The 17,288-nt window shown below is 29.5% G+C and overlaps 4 protein-coding genes across 4 annotated transcripts, besides 4 other annotated features; 2 read left to right on the top strand and 2 right to left on the bottom strand.

The window, feature by feature from the left end:
* Positions 1 to 2,453: 2,453 nt before the first annotated feature.
* On the top strand, positions 2,454 to 3,458 carry TVAGG3_0517760 (uncharacterized protein; the record flags this gene model as incomplete). Its single annotated transcript, XM_001583243.1, has 1 exon — positions 2,454 to 3,458. The coding sequence occupies one exon, from the start codon at positions 2,454 to 2,456 to the stop codon at positions 3,456 to 3,458; it is 1,005 nt and encodes a 334-aa protein (XP_001583293.1).
* An 85-nt stretch (positions 3,459 to 3,543) lies between these two features.
* On the bottom strand, positions 3,544 to 4,522 carry TVAGG3_0517770 (winged helix DNA-binding domain family; the record flags this gene model as incomplete). The annotated part of the gene is made up of 1 exon (XM_001583244.2): positions 3,592 to 4,506. The coding sequence occupies one exon, from the start codon at positions 4,504 to 4,506 to the stop codon at positions 3,592 to 3,594; it is 915 nt and encodes a 304-aa protein (XP_001583294.1).
* A 1,251-nt stretch (positions 4,523 to 5,773) lies between these two features.
* Positions 5,774 to 5,965: a mobile genetic element.
* A 929-nt stretch (positions 5,966 to 6,894) lies between these two features.
* On the top strand, positions 6,895 to 8,996 carry TVAGG3_0517790 (uncharacterized protein; the record flags this gene model as incomplete). Its single annotated transcript, XM_001583245.2, has 1 exon — positions 7,451 to 8,098. The coding sequence occupies one exon, from the start codon at positions 7,451 to 7,453 to the stop codon at positions 8,096 to 8,098; it is 648 nt and encodes a 215-aa protein (XP_001583295.1).
* Positions 8,997 to 13,577: 4,581 nt separating this feature from the next.
* Positions 13,578 to 15,147, bottom strand: TVAGG3_0517800 (RNA polymerase II transcription regulator recruiting protein; the record flags this gene model as incomplete). The annotated part of the gene is made up of 1 exon (XM_001583246.2): positions 14,305 to 15,147. One exon carries the CDS (start codon positions 15,145 to 15,147, stop codon positions 14,305 to 14,307), a length of 843 nt encoding a protein of 280 aa, XP_001583296.1.
* Positions 15,148 to 16,067: 920 nt separating this feature from the next.
* Positions 16,068 to 16,105: a mobile genetic element.
* Positions 16,106 to 16,531: 426 nt separating this feature from the next.
* Positions 16,532 to 16,568: a mobile genetic element.
* A 143-nt stretch (positions 16,569 to 16,711) lies between these two features.
* Positions 16,712 to 17,288: part of a mobile genetic element that runs on past the window's edge.

Genomic DNA, 17,288 nt, shown 5'->3' on the forward strand with positions numbered 1-17,288 from the left:
TATCACCATGCTATAGAGTTTTTGACATGTAAAGTTTTCTTATTACCCAGATTTTCCTTACTTTTACCACTCCCCATGTAATTTCTGGGGAAAACGATAATTCATTTTTTTTATGGATGAATAGATCGTTTTCCTAGAAAGGACCTCATATCTCTGGCTAAAAAGAGTGTCAGATCCTAAATAGGTTATTGATCTAGTGTACAAATCCAATAAAAAGCCTATTTTTTTGGCTTTTTTGGTGCTCATTTTTTCGAAGATCTACATGAATATGGGGAAACCATCGGATTTTTTTGGTTAACCCACATCTTCATGTAGTCTGGACTATCTTTCCTCGAAGGACCTCTTTACGGGTGTAAAAACTCATAAAGTTCTCAAAAGATTCATTCTCGATCTCCATGCTGAAAGAATTTACAATAAAAAAGAGATCTACGCATCAAACTACAGCCATAAATGAACTGAACCCCTAAAGCTCAGCTCTTAGTTTATCAAAAACGTCGAAATCCTTCTCATTGCAATCAAATTTTCTCAATAACTCATAAGAAAAATCGAATTTTGATTAAGCCGATGTTATAGGTATCACAAATACTACAAACTTGAGCAATATCGAAATTGCCAGCAAAAGTTTGAAATTGCATTGCTCATATTTGTTTTGTAAACTAAAAATCTGCTTATATTATTCATTAATTTTTTATATATTATTCATATACTTTAATAAAAACAATACTATTTCACCTTAAAAATGAATTTCATAAGTCAATATTATTTTTTTGAAAATGTATCAATTTTCGATTAAAACAACATGAGAATATAGGGTTGTTAAAAATATCAAAAATTAGCGTTTTGAAGACACCATGGTGTCTTATAATTTTCCCTTCCTTATTGGCGTGTAGAAATAAATGCGCCAATAGATTGAAGAAGAAGAATTGTTTTTCTCTTAATGAACTTTAATCCTTTTGATATAAGAATATTAAAAACATTAATATAATTTCGATTTCGGAAATTCAATTTCCATATTTTTTGTCGATTTCGGAAATAACAGGATCCCGCATCCAACACGCAACAACAAAACACAAAACACACTTTTTGGTTCTTTCATCGTTTTAATCGTAATTTATGTAATACATGATTTGGATAAATTTTACAAAAATAGAACCTATATTATATTCTTTTCAAAGATTCTTGCAAATCATCAAAAATAATTGTATTTTAAAAAACGATCAAATTATCCTTTCATTATTTTAAACTTAAATTAGTTTTTATGATTGACTAAAGCAATCATATTTATTCATCATTAAATAAACAAAAAAATAATATTTGAGAGTTATTTCAAAAAAAACACATTGAATTTATTAATTTGTCTCAATTTCAGTATTATAAATTTTTATAATTTCAATATTTTGAAATACACTTTTTAATATTTCAATATTTATGATATTTCAATGTATTAAGTGGTCTCAAATTGAGCTTCTCAAATATAAGTTGGCCTATTCAAATAATAAAATTAAATAATATTTAAAATAATAAATAAAAGTGATTGAGGTCATAGCAAAACGGCTGTTTCAGTCATTAATTCTTAAAAATAAAAAGGGTAAAAACTAAATACAATGGGTAAAATTCAATAGTGTCTGTGCTATCGTTCAATTTGAAGGTGTCTTTTGAAACCGCAAGACACATTGAATTTTTGAATAGTGTATTATGTTTTGACAGACACCAATGAAAAAAATAAAATGATATTTATTTTAAATATATAAGATCCTTATATAAAATATAAATATTTTATCGTTTTATTTTCTTGTTTTAGAAATGTTTTTTATTGAAAAATCAATAAAACTAACTCCAAAATAAAATTTTTGATTTAAAGACACTATGATGACACCTATCGTCCGGAATTTAACAACCCTATGAGAATAAAATTTACGCAAAATTATTTTAAAAAATGGTTTTAAAAATTTACAATTGATTAAGAATAAGATTGCAAGAAGTTTTGAAGTTTAATTTTAAGAAAAAAAATTCGGATATTATTCATGGATCTAAGTAATCTGATATTTGAGTATCGGCACTATGCATAAAACATATATTTATAGTTTTTGGATTTTTATGATTTTAAATATATTCAAATTTGGCAATCCAATAGATTTTTAAAAAATAGGTAAATAAAAATAGATTACATATGCAGCAGATTTAGAACATGAAACAAATCTTATAGTGACCCAAAAAAAAATTCATGATCCAAAAAAGAAAAAAATTAGCTAAATGGGAATCAAACCTTGGCATAATGAATCATTATGTCAGATGTTTGCACTACACTACACCGGCAGTTCGAAAAATACCCTTGGTGGTTCTATTTAATAGCTACTCCCAACGATAGGCGGTGTTCCCAGCTTTAGAGGGGTGGTAAAAGTAAGGAAAATCTGGGTATATTTTTTTTTTCTCGTTATTTTTGTATTGATACTATGGATGATTTAAGGAAAGACAAAAATATGATATATACACCAAGCAGATCTGAGCCTGCTAGTAGAAGAATTTCCAGGTCAGAATCAATGAATTCAACTAGTAGTATCAAAATATCGATAAATGATAATCCAGAATCAGCAAATAGAACAGAGACAATAATAATTCCAGCACAGTCATCAGCAAAAACATCAAGGAATCAAAAATCGCAATGGAGAGATACATACTTTCCAAATTATCCTCTCCGAAAGAAAAAATCAGTGCAAATGCAATATTCTGGCAGTAAATCAAGTCGAGAGATATCACTTAGTCAAAAAATTTTAGCTTCATTAAATGATACAGAATTACTTACCGATTCAACTGAAATTGAATCAGATTTGAATATTAATGGACCTTTACCACCACGTATGGATACAGGAATCCAAACAGACTGGAAAGTTACAAATAATAAATTAAGGTTAGAAGTAACATTTGAAGGCGAGACACTTCTGAAGAAAGATAGGAAGTTCACATTAGTTACTCTACCACATGATTATATAGAAATTGGATTTCGCGCAGATGCAAATAAAAATGATGAATTTGCAAATATCGTCCACAAGAAATTCGATAAAAATAGAGTTGTAACTGGCGCTAAGAAGAAAAAGGAGGAAAGCCAAGAATCTCAGCCAAACACTTCAAGAGCTATTTTATCAACCACTGAAATCTTCCCATTCGCATCAGAGAGGAAGATCAAATATCTAAATTACAATGCTAATACAGAGAAGCTAAAGTCTTTACAGAAATCTAATAAAAAATCTATTTCATCGGAATCATCAGACCAAAAAGCGCCGCCAGAACCTAAACAAGACACAAAGGAAACCACCAATAAGAAGATTTTATTGATACCTGTATTAGAATCTGATTTAGAAGAAATGGATGTAACGATACCGATGAATAATGAAAAGCCTAAATATATGAATCCTAAACCACCGTTGAGCATATCGGAACCTTATAAAATATCCAAATAGAAAAATTGTTTGTTTGTAAATATGAATCTATCAAATTTTAGTTTTTTTTTCTTAGTTCTTCAAAAATACATGGAAAGATGAAAGTTAAGAAATGACTTAGTTATTTAATAAATAAATCTAAATAAAGGATCATTTAATCGAGATCTCTCTTGTATGAAACACGTCCAGAGGCTGTAATAAATACCAACTTATCTTTCTTTGGTACCTCTTCAACTGGCTTAGCATCCTCATGAACAACAGAGCGCTTTGGAACCTTTTCTGGTTTGATCTTCTTGGCTCCAGCAGATGTGAATTTATAACTCTCTCTCTTTTGCTGTAAGAGCTTTTCTTCTACAAGCTTTGGAAGTTGTTTCTTAACCATAGTACCAACCATCTTCTTTGAGTTGTTTAAGTCTGTATACTGGAAGATATAATGGGCAATCTTCTGGTAACTGACAAATGCCTTATCTTCTGTAGCGTTGGCAGCAATAGCTTCAGCAATAAGCTCGCGTAAGTTGTATTTGGACTTCTTTTCGGACTTTTCTTTCTTTTCAGATTTCTTGGAAACCTTCTTTGATTCCTTAGCTGGTTTCTCCTTCTTCTCTTTCTTTTCAGGCTTCTCCTTCTTTTCTTTCTTTTCCTTTTTCTCTTCCTTCTTCTCCTGGGCCTTTTCCTTCTTCTCCTTCTTATCTTTCTTGTCCTTCTTCTCTTCCTTCTTTTCTTCCTTCTTAGCGTCGGACTTCTTCTCCTTCTTCTCTTCCTTCTTGTCCTCGACCTTTTCCTTCTTATCTTCCTTCTTTTCTTTCTTCTCCTTCTTCTCCTTCTTATCATCCTTCTTTTCTTCTTTCTTCTCTTCCTTTGCCTCGGACTTCTTTTCCTTCTTGTCGTCCTTCTTCTCTTCCTTCTTTTCCTCCTTCTTAGCGTCGGATTTCTTCTCCTTCTTTTCCTTCTTTTCTTCTTTCTTCTCTTCCTTCTTTTCTTCAGTCTTCTTCTCCTTCTTCTCTGGCTTCTCTTCCTTCTTTTCCTCTTCCTTAACTTCTGGCTGCGAATCCTTTGCCTTGGATGTCATCAGTTTTATGTTCTGAAAAACCGCCGCTTTCCCCGCCAAATATTTTTGACGGTTTTACTCAATTTTTGATTGTGGTAAACTTTTCAAAATTAAATTTGGCGGGGTTTTCACACCTCTTGAAAATTTAAAAATCATGCCATAATATTATATCACCTCAGTAGTCAAACCTTTTTTACTATTGGATTTAACTTTTGTTGTAAGTTGATATAAATTTGACAAATTGTAAAGTCATCCAAAAAAGTCTTTCTTCAAATTAAAAATAAAATTAAAGGTTTCACGAGGAGTATCAACATAATTAAACCTTCCCCGATTCGATAATAAACGGCTGGCAATAAACCAAACATAAACGCATCAATTTACAAACTCGGCAAACTTCTCTCAATTTTTGAATTTGGCGGGATTTCTTTTTTAAGTGAAATTTTACACTGTCTACCATTTGATATTATGAGCCAAATTTCTAGATTCAAATCCTATGAGGGGACTCTTTCCACATATTTGAAATGATTTTGCATTCTATTGTTTTTTAAGTGATATTTGCTTCTATATTTATTTCGAAAAATAAGTTGAAGTGATTCTCTAGCATTAAAATAAATCTGTAATTATAGAATAAGCGAATGGGCAGTTTAGAATAGAAAGGATTAAGCAGAATTTTTATTGAATTTCTTCAAAAATCTTTAAAATTATTTCGAGAATAGCTTAAATATTCAAACAGGATTTAAAACAAAATAACAATGATCATTTGGCTTTATTTCATGGCAACTCAAGTAGTTCAGAGATTGAGACAATAAGATGAAGAAAGAGAGAAGACAGGAGAAATATATCGGCTGATTGTTCATACTTTAGTTTGATCAAGATTCAACAACAAGCAGTTAGCTCGGGGATGATGAATTTTCAAAATCAGTTCTATCGTTAATTTTATTAATCTTTATCTCTAATTCAGTTCTTTTTTATATCGTATCGAAATGCTCATCATTGGAATCTCGGCCACTAACCAAATATCTTTTATGTATGCCACATTAAACAATAGGGCAGTCCTGAATGAAGGTTTTAGGATTCAAATTTTTATAATTTTTTTTTCTGAATGGAATTTTTCAGATCTGGAAAAACGGCCCTTTATTTATCATATGATATTTTCATCTACACATAACATGGTGGATACTCCAGCTTCATATACGCACATACAATATGATATCCATTATTAATTTTTCAATCTGATTCCCATCTCCGCTCATATTCTATCAAAAGTTTTTTTTTTGTTAGATTGAAATAGGGCTGTACAAGATTTAAAAAAACATTGCCGGGTTACCGTAGAGGCCTAAAAAAATCGCGCCTCGGCGGCAAGCCGCCTCGGCATTAAGAATGCGCATCTAAATTTTTATATGTCCTTCTTTCTTTTATTTTTCCCTTCCCTTTCTTTTCTTTTTCTTTTTTTCCCTCCTCTTGCTCTCATTTACCTTTTTTTTCCTTTTCTCATCATTTTTTAAAATTTTAAATTTTTATCAAAAATCTTGCCTATAAAAGCAGACTATGGAACCTTTTAATGCCTCTTAATCAATATTATACAGCATAAAGCATATTAAATGAAAGTAATTACGTATAAATTTATTTTATTATCTTATTTATTAATTCTTTAGCATGTATTGTTTAATATTAACTTTTCTGTACATTAAATATGATATCTCCAAAGTATGAATGCCTTGTAACGAAACGAAAACTTAATTTTATGTTGAATATTTGTCACAAACATTAGATTATTAAAATATATGTTGGATATCCCTTAGTATGAGACTTCATGACTCTTGTAGTCTAACGTGAGCTTTGGATTGCAAGCTCTGTGGTTAACGAACATAAATTAATTGTAAAGTTTTCAAAATTTTTCATCGTTTCTATCAGCATCTATTTTTCCTTTAAAATAATATATTTGTATGAATACAATATTTAGTAATTTTTTTATTTCCCATAATTTCATTCAAAATTTCAGAAAAAATTAATTTCTATTCAATATTATTTCAGCTTCAAAACACTTCATTCTTATAGATGTTGATTCACTAAAGTGTGATACTCAATGTCTTATTTCAATGAAAATTGTTCTGCAAATTTATTTCACTTTTGACCTCACTTTTTCCGTAATTCAATTTTTTACTTTTAATATTTTAGATCTTCATAATATCATTTGAAAAATTAACCATATAAAAAAATCAAGTTAACAATTCACTTTTTCCGTAATTCAAAAATCAAAAATATAAATAATATATCTTTTTATCAAATATTATTATTATATTCTATGAAAAATGAGGTCCGGAAATTTTGCGGATTCCCGTAACTCAATTTTACGGGAAAAGTGCAGTAAACTATTCAAAATACGGAAAAATTGGTGTAAACTAATGATTTTACGGTAAAATCACGGAAAGTCCCGGAAGAATATATGTGCCTATATGAAATTATACAAAAATGAATCAAACGCATTTTAAAAGATTGTTCGTGTATTATAAATGCTATTCGCAGATTTATTAGTTGAAGAAAATTACCAAATTTTTGCCGATTTACAAAAAATGATTTACAAAGCATATTTTTATAAGGCTTTAAAAATCTTTAAAATGTGACCGGTGACGGAAATCCATGGTAACCAACCGCGGTTCCCGTTTGGAATGCCATAGATTGAAATGACATTTACAAAATGTGGTAATTTAGCAATGAAAAAGACATTGAATAATAATTGTAATCATTCACATTGACAGTGGGATTTAGATAACTCTATTCAATTCTTGAACCAAGACATCTTTCTAAAAATTATTCCAAATCTTGATTGCTGATAAATTCCTAAGTTTTACTCAAGAATTAAGATTGTAATTTCACAAATAACATTTCTTACAAGAATGATGAAAAAAAATTCCAACATGCAATATTTTTTCCCACAAAAATTTTTTATTTTGCATTATTGAAAATGACTCTAGGCAAGCGTGAAATTCGCAATCATAAGATTGACTATCGAGAATATATGTGCATATCAAATGAAGACTTATGCACAGAGGGGATTGGAGACAAAAAGCATCCGTATTGGTTCAAAGGTATAATTAATTATATTTTAACTCATTCTGAAGACAAACAAAATATATACGAGATAGTTCTTTTATGCGCCAGAAAGGATGAGGCATATCCACCAGGAAATGCAATTTTTGATGACGGAACAATGTTTTATGCATCAACTCCTCAAAAAGATAATTTTATTGGCGTCAAATTCAATCAAATTTTGATCACACCAACAGCAGTTTGCTTAAGGGATCCCAAATTTAGCCAACAATCGCAAAATCAACACGCTAATGCTCAAACAGTTGTGAAGACACCAAGAATACCACCTCTAAGAAGTTTCATAATTGTTGGAAAGAAAGATGATGAACCAGCAGAGATTCTAAAAGAATGTAATTATACAGACGAGCTTAAAGACCCTCCATATGAAGGTATCTACTTTATTAATACAACACACGCGTTCAATAAAATATATATTCAACAGACTTACAAATCTTTCCTTCAAACACAAACATTTGCACTAGAACTACTAGAAATTCACGGAAAGATATCTTACAAATCATAACATAAACTAAATTTTAATTTTCCACAAGAATCAAAAAATTATTTAAAATCCTTCGAGTTGTCTGACTTACATTTACCGTTATTGCCACACCAAAGATCCATTGCAAAATAAATGTAAATTACATACTTTTATTTAGGTTTGCAAATATAAAATTTATATTTTCATTTCAGCTAAAGTAGTAAACAATCTTATAAATAAATTTATTTTGACTTTGAATTTTATATAGTTTTATTTGGCATAGGATTTTATTTAAAAATATATCACAGCATTTTTTCGAAAAAAGTAAAGAAGATTAATGGATATGCATTATTTTTAGCTGTGTGTTTTTGCGATATGTACATTAGGTTCTCTTCAACAATATTTTGAATAAAAATTACACTCCGAACATGAAAGGATGTTTTGCTTAGAATTTTATATAATACATCTTACATATTTCAGGAACACCATTGACTTACATAGAATTGCCCATCAAAAAATTTCATTTTTTCCTTGGACTAAACTGTTATCGCTCGTTGAAACATTTACTATATGTGAATTTGTATTCAATTTTTAGTCGAAATAGAAATTTAAAGGTAGTCTCACGAGAAAACTGACGGTAAAAATTCGATGAAACCAGGTGCATTGTATAGTACATATATGTGGTAAATAAATGTCGATTAGCTTTGTAAAAAATATCCCACAGTTTTTGAGATCTTGAAAACGGCCATTCAAAAAGTCGAAAATTTTCGCGAGATGTTAATGGGCAAGACAGTTTTTCGACAAATAAATCGTAAACATGGGAATTAAAATAAGGCGTTATATTAGATATATGGTAAAGAATATGGATGTGAAGAGCGTTAGTAGAATGGAAAGACTTTGAAATTTTAAAAAATTTATCTGGACTAAAAAATTATTTGATTATAAAAAACATATTATATATCAATTGCTATATAGAACTATCATAACAGATTTTGGAAAAGCCGCAAATCCCCAAGTTGAAGAATTCATTAAATACTAATTATTCAGCTTTTTATCAGAAAGGAAGGTAGTGTAGTGGTTAGGAACACTATGCTCTTTTTGAATCTAAAAGGCAACTGTTCAAATCATAACATCTTTGTTTTTTTTTCTTATTCTGCCATTATTTTTTTCCTTGTTATGATTCAAATTAAAAATATTTTAGTAAAGGTATTTTGGACATCATTTTTTCACATTGTCTCAATGCAAATGTTTGAAAATTTTGTAGGCAATATGACAACTCTTTCAACATTTGTTCTCTTTTATTAACTCAAACAGATTTAGGATCTAATTTCATGCCTTCGAAGACATTTAAACCATCTTCAACATAATTTATTGACAAATTGATAACAATTACTCATGAATGTCGTAGATTTAATATCCTGTCACTCAGCAACAAATTCGGGTTCAATAACAAAGCTCAGTAAAAACTTTACAGAAATTCTCCAATTTATTTTAGTGTCTTTTTGCGTCATTACGGCTGCATTTTCTTCTGCATCTGAACGCTGTGTTTGGAAGAAGACGAAATACAGAAACTTTCAACACAAGTAATCAGATTTTCTTGTCTTTCATGTTAAAATGCTTCATCTCGCTAGGTATACGTCATTTATTGGATGGATTGTTAGCTTTGTGTCCAAATAGCAAAAAAAAGTATTAATTTAAATTTCGCATTTTGCATAAGTATACGCTTTAATTTATATCAAAACAGATTTAGATAGCTTAAAACAATATAGTTTACTCATAAATACATCTTGATAATTCACTTCTTCAATTTTCATAATCTTATATCCTGACCTATATCCTCTTATAAACCATATTTCTACTGAGATCTTCTTAAAGCATCTTTTTATCCTTATCTACGCCTCGAAACCCTATTTTTCCGGCGGAATATGAATCTTCGGGTCTCGCTGATTCGATTTCTGCAGTCAGATCGTAAAAATACCCACTACATAGCCTGATAATCTCAATTTAAGTTCCTTAATTTTTTTGAAAAAAAAATTAAAACTCCCTTATCAAACATCATGCTCATTTTTACGAATTTCATTTTTCCTTTAAGTTTAAAATATACGCTTTTTAGCATGTTTATAATACATTTTCAATTTACATTTACATTTTTATTTTTGAATTGTTTATTTATATTTCCGTTTGAACAATAATATTTATTGAAAATTGTGAGAGAAACGGATATAATAAAAAACACCATACAACAAAATTCACTTTTTTTCATACTTACGCGGATCACTCCTTTTCGGCCCAATATGCCGGAAATGATAAAACTCTCAGATCTAGTTGCTAAGATCCAAACTCTCGACTCTCAAATCTACTTCCTCAGATCTTGTTGCTAAGATCCAAACTCTCGACTCTCAAATCTACTTCCTCAGATCTTGTTGCTAAGATCCAAACTCTCGACTCTCAAATCTACTTCCTCAGATCTTGTTGCTAAGATCTACTTCCTCAGATCTTGTTGCTAAGATCTAAACTCTCGACTCTCAAATCTACTTCCTCAGATCTTGTTGCTAAGATCTACTTCCTCAGATCTTGTTGCTAAGATCCAAACTCTCGACTCTCAAATCTACTTCCTCAGATCTTGTTGCTAAGATCTACTTCCTCAGATCTTGTTGCTAAGATCTAAACTCTCGACTCTCAAATCTACTTCCTCAGATCTTGTTGCTAAGATCTACTTCCTCAGATCTTGTTGCTAAGATCCAAACTCTCGACTCTCAAATCTACTTCCTCAGATCTTGTTGCTAAGATCTACTTCCTCAGATCTTGTTGCTAAGATCCAAACTCTCGACTCTCAAATCTATTTCCTCAGATCTTGTTGCTAAGATCTACTTCCTCAGATCTTGTTGCTAAGATCTAAACTCTCGACTCTCAAATCTACTTCCTCAGATCTTGTTGCTAAGATCTACTTCCTCAGATCTTGTTGCTAAGATCTAAACTCTCGACTCTCAAATCTACTTCCTCAGATCTTGTTGCTAAGATCTACTTCCTCAGATCTGTTGCTAAGATCTACTTCCTCAGATCTTGTTGCTAAGATCTACTTCCTCAGATATTGTTGCTAAGATCTAAACTCTCGACTCTCAAATCTACTTCCTCAGATCTTGTTGCTAAGATCCAAACTCTCGACTCTCAAATCTACTTCCTCAGATCTTGTTGCTAAGATCTAAACTCTCGACTCTCAAATCTACTTCCTCAGATCTTGTTGCTAAGATCTACTTCCTCAGATCTTGTTGCTAAGATCTAAACTCTCGACTCTCAAATCTACTTCCTCAGATCTTGTTGCTAAGATCTACTTCCTCAGATCTTGTTGCTAAGATCTAAACTCTCGACTCTCAAATCTACTTCCTCAGATCTTGTTGCTAAGATCTAAACTCTCGACTCTCAAATCTATTCCTCAGATCTTGTTGCTAAGATCTAAGATCTTGTTGCTAAGATCTACTTCCTCAGATCTTGTTGCTAAGATCGATCTATTATACTCAATTTTACTTAAGCAATATAGATCACCTTTATTATGATTCTCTTTATCTGTACTTGTTTAAAATTAAATTACATCATAAAGATCTAATTACAAATTATTTAGAATTTTGAAATAAAACCAGTATTTTATCAAATGCTTTGAGATTAATGCATTCAAACTTAAAAAAAAAGATATATTCAGATCAATTTCAATATTATTGATTTTTTAATGTAAAAACTATGTCTACATAGATCTCAAACAATTTTATTAGATACTCTTTTTCCCAATTTTTTTCAAAATCTCTTTTTACATATCAAAAATTGTATTTTTCAATTTCATTTTTATTTTTTCCATATTTTTTTTGGAATTTGGATATGCGTCCAAAGTAGTTATGTCATTAGAAAAATATTAGATATCTGAAGAGAAAATGATAACTTAGAGAGTTTTAAAGATTTTATTTTCGAATACAAATATAGACCTCAGAGGAATACATTCTAAATAAATTTGTATCTGAGGGTGAATAAATAAGAACAAAATTTAAAGGGTTAGCATAAATAATGTAGAAATTAAGATTGGAATTTAAATTTAATACAAAATTAAAGGGAATGAATTTGCGATTAGTAGGGTATGGCAAATGGATTGGGAAACATTGGTTACACATGAAAATTATCAGATGTAAGAATTTGGTGCAGATATTTTAAAAATGAGATCTGAGTGCTTAAACAATATCTCAAAATTCAAATTTTCCAAATGAAAATTTGGAAAATTCCCAAAATGCAGAATCAACTGATGATTTTCAATCATTAATAACGCCAATACAAGAAGATCATTTTCCTTCTGCCAACGAACTAAAACAATGGTTTGATATTGCCCATGATGTTTTAATTAGTCCGCCACCTGAGAATCAACATCCAGAAATTGATGAAGAAGAGACACAAAAAGCAATTTATCTATTACAAAACTTAGACTTTCCTAAGAAATAAAATTATTTAATTTATTCTTGTTTGTTTTTTAATTAAACATGTATATTTATTAACATTTCCTTTTTTAATACCTTTCCAACTTCTATTAGTAACAAACACATAACTAATTTGAAGATTTAGCGTTATGAAGAAGTATCCAAGTAATAACGTCAATAATGCATTTGCGATAGGATATAATTGCACCAAAGGTTAAAACTTGTATAAAGAATGAAAAATGAAATTTAATACAATTTTTTTTCGAAAAAAATCCATGCTTGGCTAGATTTTCATAGTTATTGAATATGCATTACTGACATCTTGTAAAAGATGCCGATCAAGGCTTTCAAGATTGCTAAATTTCTCGATTAAAATTTACATTTTTTTTTTATTTGTGTTTAATTACATTTTACAGTTTGCAGACTTACATAAAATCCGCAACATAGTGGTTATTTAATATTTGCCCCACAGTATTGTAGTTTGAAATTTACGATAAGATTATAATTGATAAAGTAAGGTTTTGTCATTAATGCATCTTATAAACTTTCATTGATAAATATGGATAGATAAGTTCTGTGTTCAAAAGTAAGCATTTTTTAAAACGCGCAATTATATCAAGAACGACTATCATAAATTCATGAGTATCGATGATTTTCGTTTAGGATGGACTTAATCGGCTTGATTGATATACATATTTTAAAATGGCATAGCTTTGTGCATGTTATGTCAAGCATTGTGCCAAACCAATTTAAAATGAAACAAATTATTTTAAAGAAACTATATATGAACTATTCGAACACTTTATATTAATGTAGGGAGCTATAAATTTAAATATTCTAAAAATTTATTTATTTGTTAAGAGTTCGGAACAAATTTATTATTGAATATATAGGAAATCAAATAATTATGCATAATCGCATAAAAAAATGCTGAAACAATGAAAAGAAAAAAATAGTTGCCCAATAGAAAAAGTCGAACCCATACCCCTACCCATTGAGTTATCCTCACTTTCAAGTTTCGATCGAAAAAAAGGTATTTAACGCGTAACTCGCACCTTTTAGTCGTATTTCGAAGTTCTATATAGTATTAAAGATTAAGTTACATTATGTACAAAATAACTTTTTATTGTTATTTGATTTTGATAGCATTATTAGCTGAATATGCAAAATCTCGTAGAAATAATCATTTCATTCAGACATAAGTATTGGATTGTTTCCCAACAAGCATAATAACACACGTTTCATATTATAATTTATTTCATTTCTGTACAAAATTTAGATAACGATATCAAATAAAAAAAACTGTGGCATTTTTTTACTTCAAACTATCATGAAGTGTAACCAAATTGGGTGAGTATTCTTGCTATCAGTATGACATGAAAAAGTGAACGACAAAAATTGAAGATATTGTAGTTAACTCGGATTTTTTTAATTGCAAACACATCTATAATTTGTTTAAATATCATTTATTATATCAAAATCGAAAAAATCGTTTTTGGAAATCTTTGAATTTATGAGAAGTTCTACAAAGACACTTACAAATATAGCGTTTGCAATAAAAAGGCTCTTTAATCTTCTTCATCCTTGCTCAGAAACTTCTACTGGTTACCTTACGGGTAACCTGCAAAACTGCTTCCAAGGCATCGGGAAAATAACGTATTTTCGTGAGACTACCTTTAGAAATTTTTATATTGATTTTTTTTTTTTGAAGAAATTGATAGATATTTTATTTAATAAACTATAAACAAAACATTTATAACATCTATATAAAAACCTGATGTATGTAATATGAAGTTACATATTGAAAATCGAGAAAGGATCTGCGCTCACTTCTTCGAGAAGATTGAAGAGTTGAATATCGCTGCAAAAATCGAAGGCTCGGTTTTGCTGATCGAATGGCTGATCATGCTGGACAACAAATGTTTCGAGCTCTGTATATGGCTTTGCTTCAACATTGCAAGGTGGGGCTGAAACATAATCATTATATCCAAATGGTGAGTGCTCAGCAGAGGGAACTGCAGTTGAAATCTGTTTTTGAGATTTTTGTTCTTTACCCTCTGATTTTGTAAGGATTTGATAGCGATATCTGCACTGTACATCTGTTCTACCTTCAATTTCGCTGGAAATTTTTGTCCAGGATCTTTTTCCGTATTTATTGATCATACGTAAAAGTTTTTCATCTTCTTCCTTTGTCCACTGTGTTTTATTAATTAGTGGGTTAAGGCTTCTAGACCAACGCTGAACACATTGGCTGCGTGATCGGCCATTGCCTACAAATTCACTGATCTTATTCCAATCAAGAAGACCATATTTGTGAATTGCAGCAAGTAATCTTTGATCATCGTGCTTTGACCATGTCTTAGATTTTTTGTTAGGATTTTCTGATCCATTAAGTGAAAATGAACCACTCGGGTTATAGTATGAGGATGCGACGTTTGATTCCAGAATATTAGTAATCATCACAATTTTATCAATTGGTTCTGATGTTCCAACAAGGCTGATGCAGTGTGAAGCTGCTTGATGATAAGTTAGATCGTTTGTGATGAATTTGTATAAGAGGTTCTGCATGTGAGACATCAAGTTCTTCGGAACTCCAACAAGAAGTTGGGAATACATGTTGAGTGAAGAATCAAACATAATAATGAAGTGATAAATCTAAAGAATAGAAGCCCTGAATTTTGTATTGATTTTTCCGGTTTTTTATAAAATGAGAAGATCATTGAATTTGGCTCAGAAGAAAATTGAGAGGAATTGAGAACTTCCTCACAAAAATGCAAACCGCTTCTAAAAAATGAATTAAATTTTACGGTTAAACGATAAAAGAATAGACTAAATAATATGGGTAATAATATAAATAATAACTTTCAAGTGAGAAAGAAAGCAAATTTCCGATTTTTGTTTGATATTATGAATTTTGAGACGAGCATTGAAAAATCAAAAAATCGAACATATTTTTCTTTTTAAAATCGGAATGAGATATGAGTATTACATAAATGTGCATAAACAATGCTAAACTATTCTTTCAAATATCGAAAAGTGTCAACGTGTTTGTTTGGATTTAATGAATCCATTCAATAAATATCATTCAATTATATACAAGTAGTTAATATGAAAAAGCCGGTGATAAATTGAATGATGTTTACTTTTTGAAAGCTCTTTCAATCTCATTATTATCGAAAAAGAAATCCCTAATATGATGCTAAACAAAATCGTCCAACTTTTTAACCTAACGATCAAAACGTTTCATAAAATTACTTAAGATTTTTTTTGAAAATAATATCATTTGTTTTTTATTAATACTTACTCTCACTTTTGAATTGTCAAAAATTTCAATACTTACAGATTTTTTCAAAAAAATTTCGACCTGTAATTTTTTTCTCTTTTTTTTTATGAATGCTATTTCACTTCAGCTTTTAACCTATACTGCATTCACTTGATCTTTGTTGCTTTCCAATCATAAAATAAACCAAAACTTCATGCTTTTCATTTCAATTGATCTTCACTTTTTTATTCTTTTTTTTATTCTCATATTCCTCTGCAATCCTTAAAATCATATTTGTTGTAAACAGAAATTCATCAAAAGTGACACCTCAGAAAAGCTAAAATATTGAATTTTTGGAACTTTTGATAGAGCACGTTTTTAAATATTAATTAAAGTAAATGTATATTTTGTAAAGATTCTTTTTAATAAAAAAATAAAATTTTGAAGAAGAACACAAAACCATATGAGAAATATCAATTTTTGCTTTACGCCTATTCCCACTCATTATATTCGTAAATTTTGAGGTTTATCCTTCGCTTTTAAGATCATTGAATTTGATTTTTATATAAAATAGTTATATATTAGAAAATAATATGAGTTTATGTGATATTATTTTTCAGAAGATTTCATTCTATATGCCTATGAAAAGTACTCTCAAAACTAACTTTTTCCTAATTATAATTAAATCTAGAATATTGTATTATGCTTAGTATTATTTCATTTTTCTCATTCAATTTAGAATTTACAAATGTCAAAAAATTGAGAGCTGTCACTTTTGACGAATTTCTGTTTATTACATATTATTTGCTATTAGGTTCATTTGCCACATCTATTGTTTTCATTTCTCGCATTTTTCTCATCATATTAGATCAAGAATTATAGGTACATTCAAATGAATATGCACATCCTATTATAATGAAAGTTTCAAAACCACATTAAGGGTGCACCCGTATGTACGTTTATTTGAGAGGAGGAGGATTACGCTCTCAATTTTGAGGGATTCGTTAGTTTATTTTCTCGATGAATATGCAATAAAATTTGATTTTTACCTTATCAATATACTTCATATAATATACACATGTTCATGTAAAAACTTTTTTCAAAAATCCTCAGGAATTAAGGGATTTTTGAATTTTAAAAATTTTTTTCGAATTTTTTCGAAAAAAAAATATTTTCAGAACAGCCTTAACGGCTAAGATTTAGGAACAATGTTAAGTATCAAAAAGAAAGGAGGTCTGATATAGACAACATATATCGTTGAAGGTTGAAAAAATCTCTAATATTTGAGCCCAAAATTTCAAATTTTAATTTTTTGAAAAAAGAGGCCACCCGTATGTACGTTTATTTGAGAGGAGGAGGATTATATTTTTGAAAGGGTGAAACATTATGAATATGTTAATTATATAATAATATGTATTATTATAAAAAGAAAAAATAAAGCACGTTAAAATTTTTCTTTCTTGATTTTTTACAAAATCTACTTAGAATTATGCAAAATATGACTAAATAATTATAA

Source organism: Trichomonas vaginalis, chromosome II (genome assembly GCF_026262505.1).
Source record: "Trichomonas vaginalis G3 chromosome II, whole genome shotgun sequence".
Classification (NCBI taxonomy): domain Eukaryota; phylum Parabasalia; order Trichomonadida; family Trichomonadidae; genus Trichomonas; species Trichomonas vaginalis.